This window comes from Acomys minous (genome assembly GCF_964271855.1).
Source record: "Acomys minous genome assembly, chromosome: 13".
Classification (NCBI taxonomy): Eukaryota; Metazoa; Chordata; class Mammalia; order Rodentia; family Muridae; genus Acomys; species Acomys minous.
Window position 1 is genome coordinate 104,499,208 of NC_140495.1, and position 8,176 is coordinate 104,507,383.

Sequence of the window (8,176 nt, forward strand, 5' to 3'; positions counted from 1 at the left end):
GACGACTCTGGCCCCGCCCCTGGAGACACGCCGCGGCTGAGGCCTCTGCTGCTAGCGGAGTGTAAAGCGAGGGCGGTCGGGCCCGCGGCCACTCGGCCCTTCGGCCACCATGAAGCTGACGCGAAAGATGGTCCTGTCCCGAGCCAAGGCTTCGGAGCTGCACAGCGTGCGGAAGCTCAACTGCTGGTGAGGCCAGCCAGGCACGGGAGGGAACAGAGGCCCCGGCGGGCGCCTGCTGCCCTTAGCCAGCTTGCAGCCTCACTCTGGGGCCAGCGCCTCGGAGGGGTGCGGCCCTCGCCAGATAACTAGAATTTACCAAGTTCACTAGTCTCGCCGAGGGGCTTTCACTAACCCTCTGTGACTGTGTCTGGTGTCTGAAACAAAGGTACTTAGCGTCGTGTCTCTAGGGAGAGACAACTGAGGATGTAAAGTCATGATCCTAGATGCTGCGGAATAGGTGCACTCAAAGGTGCATGGCTGGGTCACACCAAGACTGAAAGTCCAGGACTTCTGGATGAGTTTGCATCAGTGTGGTGTGGAAGAGCTACAGGTGTCTCTGGGGACTCAGATGGGACACTGTGGCCAGAGCATCTAGAAGGGGCAGAGCAAGTTCAGACCCTCGCTCCTAGTGGTGTCAGCAGGCCACTGGAGTGAACTTTGTTAATTAAAAGCCTCTCTCTGCCCTGGCACAGTCCTCTCTGTCCTGGGTTTTCAATAATGCCATTCTTTGTTGAGCCAGCTCGGCAGGGCTGCCTCTGTGCAGGCAGAAACAACAGCCACATTGCAGGCCTGTGAAGTTTGCTTTGTAAGCTGCATGATCAGCCTTTGAACTTGGCCTCTTATGAAGACCCGTTTGTTTATGTCTATGAGAGGAAACAGCTTTCTGCTGTGGGGGCCTGATGGGAGTAAATTGTGTGCCCTGCAGACAGAGTACCCCCTACCCCTGCACCAAGCATGTTGTATTGTCAGAGATCAACCTAACCATTTGTGATACCTTTTCCAATTGTAGATTGGAATTAGATTTATAGGCAATTGTCGTTTCTCTAGTTTTTTTTTTTTTTATCTCCATTCAACAGGATTAAAATATATTTTTTTCTCCCTCAGGGGCAGCCAGCTCACAGATGTAAGTACTGCCTTGATTGGATCATCTCCCAGATGCCTTTTCCCCAGAAGAATAGACAAAGTTACAGAACTGTGGTCATCAGTTCCGTGCCATGTCACCTGTTGGTCCTACACAGAAGAAGGCACAGAGTCAGAGCCGTGCTCTGGGAAGCGTCCCGGGTGGTGATTTTCCTCAAGGACATCATCAGAGGCTCCCTGCATGGCTTCCCCTCAGCTTCACGATGCTACACACCAGTCCCAGCCCCGGCCCCACCCCCACCCCAAATGGTGGGCAGCTGGGACTGTGGAGCCTACGGCCTAGGCCTGATCTGCAGATCTGAGGGTGTGTTGTGGCCAAAACCTACTTGCAGTTCTGTCTGCCTTGGGCCCAGCTGCATTGACAAGAAGAGTGTCTCTCCTTCCCTCGTGCCTCAGAAGCAACAAGAGAGAAGGTTCTTTATCTCAGTGTAGGAAACCTCAAGATCCCTGGCCAGATGTCCTTTGAGGGCGTTGAATGTGATGATGTACTGGGTCTAGAACTATCGTAAGCCGTCAGGTAGAAACACCCAGTGGAGAACACACTGAGGGCAGGCTGGGCCATAGAGACCAACACACAGCTGATTTCTTGTGAGTGTCCTGCTATGCAAGGCTACCCCCTTGGCCCCATCAGTGCAGGCAACAGGACCCAAGACAGATGTCTCCCCTGACATGAAGTGACAGCAGGACACTCTTACCTACTCACTAGCCCCGTTCTTCCCTCCCTAGATTTCCATATGCCGGGAGATGCCCAGCCTGGAAGTGATCACACTCAGGTACTTGACTGCTGTGTCGCTGTAGTCCTAGGGTATGGGAGCTATGAGGAGCTTCACGTCCCTGCACCATCTAGGAGGGCAGCTTCCGGTGACAGAAGGGTTGGGGGATGGGACTGTGAGAGCCTGACCCTCCTGTAGCTCCTGTCCACTTTCTCAGGGAGATACCTGGGCCTCCTAAGGGCTCCTTTCTGCCTGCCCTCTCACATCCGCCCTAGGAACAAGTCTGTGCACTTGTAGCAGTGGTCAGGCCTTCTAATAATGAGCAGTATTTCACCCAGGCCAGTCTCTCCTGTTGCCACATCCTGTCCCCAAGAACCTCCAGATGCCCTACCTCCCCTGCCTTCCTGAATCTGTCACTTCTAGGAGCTCCTTCATCCTCAGAGTCTCTCTTGCCCATTCCGGGACCCAGGTTAGGGCTGACACTTATGGCTGCTGCTGCCTGGTGCTGGTGGCCTTTTCTGGAGCGTGTTATACACCAGGGCAGCCTTGCAAAAGGGACTGTGGGTGAGGCTAGCTCAAAAGGCCAGGCCCTGGCTCTGGGAGGTACAGTGTTTGGCCTCTGCTGATTGGAACACCATGTGTCCAAGACTTGGTGTGTTGGTAGGGACACTGAGGGTTCCTGGATGCTGTTTTTCCCTTCCTGTGTCGTGTATATTCTCCTATAGGATGGATGTCATCCTAAAACCCTGTTTCTCTTCAGCCTGCAATTCTGGAAGTCAGATCTGATTTATGTGTGACACAGCTCATTTTTCCTGAGTTTTAGCCAGTGCCTGATGTAGGGCTAAGTGTGTCCCCTGGAGACCCAGTGTCACCTATGAAGGAGGGCAGAGCACCCTGTCTGCCACAGTGGTCCCATATGCATGCAGAGCTCGAGGCCAAGGAGCTGCCCACATGGTGTCTCAAGTTGAGGGGCTCCCAGCTAACACTGCCTCTTCTCCAACCCCTACTTACTTGGCTTTGACCCGATTCTAAGGCAAAAACCTTCTGCTGGTGCTGGTCTTATGGCTGAGGCAGACCCACAGGAGCAGGCCCCCTGGCCCATGGAGGTCCAGACTGTATGGGTCCCTGACAGTGTTCTGGTCCCGCAGTGTCAACAGCGTCTCCACCCTGGAACCCGTGCGTGGCTGCCGACGCCTGAGTGAGCTGTACCTGAGGAGGAACCGCATCCCCAGTCTCAATGAGCTGTTCTACCTAAAGGACCTGCCACACCTTAGGGTGCTGTGGCTAGCCGAGAACCCGTGCTGTGGCTCCAGCCCACACCTTTACCGCATGACTGTGCTGCGCAACCTGCCCCACCTGCAGAAGCTGGACAACCAAGGTAGCATCTGGCATGTTCACCCCCTGGCAACTGAGGCGGTCCCCATTGAGGGGCTTCCCAGGCAGCCCCTCCTCCCTGTCTTCTGCAACCCCCGTGCATCCATCATGCAGTGTCATCAGGGGCACCCCCTGAGAGAGTGTCCCCTTTCAAACATGCCATTGCAGCATTCAGTGCCCACAGGGCTCCTACCTGTTAACCCCACCTGGACTTGTGTGCCTCAGCAGTCTCTCCTCATCTTGCCTCCCTTGTGAGGATAATCCATATGCCATGGCGAGGGTGTGCAGTATGGTGACTGGGCAGCATGCGGTGGACTCAGCTGCACAGGCAGCCAGGCCTCTGGAGCCACATGGATGCCTACCCTAGTGCCCCCACACCATGCCCACCTATGCCGCGCCTGCATACCCCTCTATCATGGTGGAGAGCCTGCCGTGGACTCTCGTCAGGGTCCAGCTCACTGGCTCCATGGGCTAACACTCTTAGCAGCCAGTCCCTGATCTTCCTGAGTTACAGTGCAGTTTTCTCCCAGACACTGAACAAGAGTGAGTGACGTGGGCTAAGTATGTAAAACCCATTCTTTTTAACATTTGTCTTAGGGACTGGAAATGTACTCTTTTCAGAGCCTGTTAGCATGTGCAAGGTGCTGGGTCCAATCCCAGGACCACACAGAACTATCTGTGTCGAGGGGTTTGGCTCATAGAAGATGCCAGGCCTGAAGTTCACCAGCACCCCTGCCCTCCTGCCAGTGCCATACTCATTGTGGGCCTGGGGATGGGAAGCAGGACTGACTATCCCAGGAACAGCGACCCCCCTCACCCCCACTCCCCCACACACAGCCGAAGGTGTGCGGAAGCCAGAGGAGGCCAGGGCTGCACGAGGCTGTGCCACACAGGCCCCTGACACCCTTACCTTCCTGTCCTTCTCCACAAGCTGTGACCGAGGAGGAGCTGACTCGCGCCCTGATGGAGGGAGATGAGATCACTGCCGCCCCTGACAAAGAAGGCGCAGGCAATGGCTGTCCCAAGGCCTCCTACACCCTCAGCTCTGTCACCTCTGCCACTGAGACCAGCCAGGGCCTGCTGAGCTACACGGAGGAGACAGAGTGAGCCTGCCGGGGAGCAAGACCCACTGTCCCAGGGGCATCCTCAGGCCATGAGAGGGGGCTTCCTGTCTCCTGGTAGGGGAGGGTGCTCAGTAACCTGTGCACACCTGCACCGGCAGGCAGGGGAGGAAGGGTGATGCAGAGGCAAAGCAGCTCAGGGGCCTGCAGTGCTTCTCAGGTGGCTTTGAATGTGGCCATTGTTGTGACTGTACTTGGTCAGAAATGGCACAGGAAGGCTGTGGGTTCTCTAGAAGGGCCACAGCTGAGTTCCAATATCAGGTGCAGCCTGCTGTCGCCCATCTGTGGACAGCACTGGAGATGAGCCCTGGGGGGCGGGGGAGAAGCCATTCTTCTGCTCTGACTCCCGCCATGATCACCTCTGTGCCTTCCCTGAGGTCCTGAGTAGATAGCATTGCAGGTGGGAGCCCTGGGCACAGAGAAGCTGCTCCTGCCTCTGGGCCCCTATTCTGCACACTGGGCTCCTGCACCTGCTTATGTCTCCTGCTCTGGGCTGGGGCCACCTGCCAGTGTGACTTAGCATCTTCTCAATGGGGTTTGACATACAGATGGTGGTGCCCAGAGCCCTCTGACTGTCACACTCTCGCTGTCTTCTCTTACCAACAGAGTACCGGGCCAGACTGCCGGAGGTCAGTGTCCTTCCTTTCCACAAAGAGATGCTTTGAGGAGTCAAAAGGATAGGGTGAGTGACCACTGCCTCTCTATCCTGGCAGCAAAAGGCAGGCTCCAAGGATAACGTGGGGCCAGGTCTGGACTCATAGGAAGGAAGAGTGGGGTGTGTGAGGCAAGAGTAGCAGCCACAGCACCCAAGCTCAGTTCAGCTTCCCACTCCAGCATGCGGGAGCCTCCACTTCTCTAGGTCACTGTCCCCTCAGGGTTCCTTCCCTCTCCACTTGCCACCCTCCCCCGCTCCCAACCCACACAACCAAACTCAATTTCAAGACTTTGAAGAGCAGGCTTGTGCCCATAGGCTCCCTTCCCTCTCCATGTCCTCAGTTGCTCAACAGAGTTGCCAGCGGGCATCTGTCTGCTGTGTCCAGCAGGCGTCCTCCAGCTTGCAGCTAGAACAGGCACACCTGCCCCAGAGAAAGGCCTTCCCTCCAGCTGGCTGCCCTTGGCCAGCTTCTGTAGAACAAGGACACAAGTAAGAGTTCGCAGAGGCCTTAGTGTGCTGCACAGGTCAGGGGTCAGAAGCTGAGGTGAGTCACTTCTGGCCTATTCTTCTCAATGAGCCACAGGTGCAGCCCCTCAGCCCACATCCTCCCATCCTTGGGTTGGAAGCACCCCCCCTTTCACCACTTTGTATCAGAGAATACCCCTCTGAGAGGTGCTGGGCCCTCAGCCTGTGCGTGCGGTTTTTCCATCTAAAGCCAGAGTAGACCCGAGCCTGGCTGGAACTGGATAGCAGGTACCCATGCCTGTGCCTTGACCTTCCTGTGTTGCTGCCTGGAACGCCCTACCCTAAGACTGTTCACCCTACAAAGGATGCCACGGGCCAGCATCTAGGTCATTCTCTTTGTCCCCAGAACATCCTGACTGCCATCTTGCTGCTGCTGCAGGAGCTGGACACTGAGGGGCTAGAGGCTGTCCAGCAGACTGTGGGCAGCCGGCTACAGGCGCTGCACAGGCTGGAGCCCCAGGAGGACATGGAGTGACTTCATAGGCCCCAGTGCCTGGACCCTGTTATACCGTGTGGAAACATGACTCCACCTGGAAAGCCTCCCTCTGGACTCTCAGCACCAAGCCAGTGCAGGAGCAGTGGCTGCCAGCTGGGCAGACCCCTCTCCTGTGCCTCGGGCTGACAGAGATGCTGCCCACCAGCATGGTCCCTGGGACCTACCTGCTGAGGTCTTGAGGATCCGGGCATTACCTGACCCTTTCCTCCAGGGAGGACTGTACGAGCCATACCCTCCAATAAAGCACTTTCTGTTTGGGCTGGAAGCCAGCATCTCAGTGGCAGGCGGGGCCTTGACCTCAAGGTCCATGCTGTTTGTCAGCAGCTAGGGGAAGCCCTGGTGTCCCTGTATCAAGCCTGTCCTCAGGGAGATGTCTGATGGAGCACCATGCCCCAGGTGTCCTTCGACACCACAGCCTAAGAGAACGGATTCTTCTCAGGTCAAGGTTGACCAGGACATTGTCATTTTTCTGTCTTCTTCAGAAGAGGGATGTCACCTAGGTAGAGTAACTGTTGGGGACATCAGAGTTGCTCAACATTATGTGGTGTCAGATGCCATCAATGAAGCTGTCTTTGTTAGAGCAATCAAGGAGGCCCTGTAACTTACCCACCAGGCAGGGCCACCTTGGTGCCTTGGGGAGGCCTTACACCTGCCCCAAGAGAATAGAGCCAAGAAAGGTGTCAAGATTAGCATATGTAAAACAATGAGCAAAAAAATGTCCTGAACGGCCACCACCATGAGACAGGTAAAACATACCCAAGAAGCCTGCTGCATACAACAGCCGGCTCTGTAGGTGACCTGTAAGGGTCATACTGAAGGTTCAGAGCCACTGGGCCACTTCCAATCCTGGGAGTACTTTCTCTCTCAATAAACTGTTTCTACCAGTGTCTGTGTCCCTGGTCCAATTCCTTGTTCCAGGACATAAAATTCTGGAATGCCAGCAGGCATTCTCTGGACCACACCCCACACCTGGCACATCTAGTTTTCCTTCCTCCCGTGACACACTCATGCACACCTCAGGGATGGGCAAACTACCAGTTGTGCTGAGCCCCCATCCTTGGTCCCCACCCCCAGCCTCCTCTGCCCAGACTGGGGACAAGCTACAGCACATATCCCTACTTGGAGCCGAGCAGGGGACCATCAACCCCACTCTGAATCTCCCAGGTGTCACCCCTTGAACAAAACAGGAATTAGCATCCAACCACAGCAAGGAGAGGTGTCACCAAGAAGGGCGAATGCTGTAAAGAGAACTCAGGGAAGAGGAGGCTGTATCCTGAGTGTCACCTAAAGCCATCGCTGTCACCAGGGGCCCAAAGTTGCCTTTCAGCTGAGCAGGTAGACACTGAACTAGCCAGAGCTCCGTGCTGAGACCTAAGTCCCATGCAGTGCAGTGCCCAGACCCAGGAAGAGAATGAGCCACACAGGCCTTGTGTCTGGATCTCCCGCCCTTAGTGCCTCCCCACTAAATACAGAGCTCCTTTGTGTGACAGATGCCCAGACTGAGCAAGGGACCTGCTGGGTGCTGCCCTAATCTTCAGGTGTCCAACTACAGCCTGCTGTTGTCCCCAGGCCCTGAGCTCCTTTGGATGGACAACACACTTAACGGTCTTGGACATCCAGGGTGAATCCCTAACAAGCACAAGCACAGAGCAGGGACCCCTGAGCTTGTCACTGGGGAACCTCAAGAATCAGGAAGAAGCCTAATGGTGGCCTGTGAGCCCATTTCCAGGAAGTGGGGATTGGGAGTGGGGAAGGCCCTCTCCAGGGTGGCAGCACTTCCTCGCAGGCAGCCTAGATATAGTGGTCCAAGTAAAAAGGCAGTGCTGCCTGCCAGCCCTTCTTGCTGCTGTCAGCATCGTCTGCTGACATCAGAATCCAACGCTTGAACAATCCAGGGTGGGCTGAAGAGCAGAGGCTTTCCAGGAACCCTCCAGGTCCTCAGCCTCTCCTGCACGCAGGTGGGTAGCCAGCCCATCTGTGTAAACCAGTCTAGCGAATCTACTTTTACAATACAGATACATTCCACCAGCTCTGTTCCTCTAACAGCCCCAATACAGGCCTTGTTGCCCTGTGCTCAAGACACAAACCCTCCAGGGTGCTGTGATAACACCTCTTACCCCAGGGCCCCTCTCCCAGTAGCCTTGAGGACACC

The 8,176-nt window shown here is 55.7% G+C and overlaps 1 protein-coding gene across 1 annotated transcript; it reads left to right on the forward strand.

Annotated features, from left to right (window-relative positions):
• Positions 1-6,910, forward strand: CFAP410 (cilia and flagella associated protein 410). Its single transcript, XM_084754003.1, has 7 exons — positions 1-186; positions 1,105-1,123; positions 1,867-1,913; positions 3,002-3,231; positions 4,159-4,330; positions 4,955-5,030; positions 5,875-6,910. The coding sequence occupies exons 1-7, from the start codon at positions 110-112 to the stop codon at positions 6,001-6,003; spliced, it is 750 nt and encodes a 249-aa protein (XP_084610129.1). The 5' UTR covers positions 1-109; the 3' UTR covers positions 6,004-6,910.
• The last annotated feature ends 1,266 nt before the right edge of the window (positions 6,911-8,176 follow it).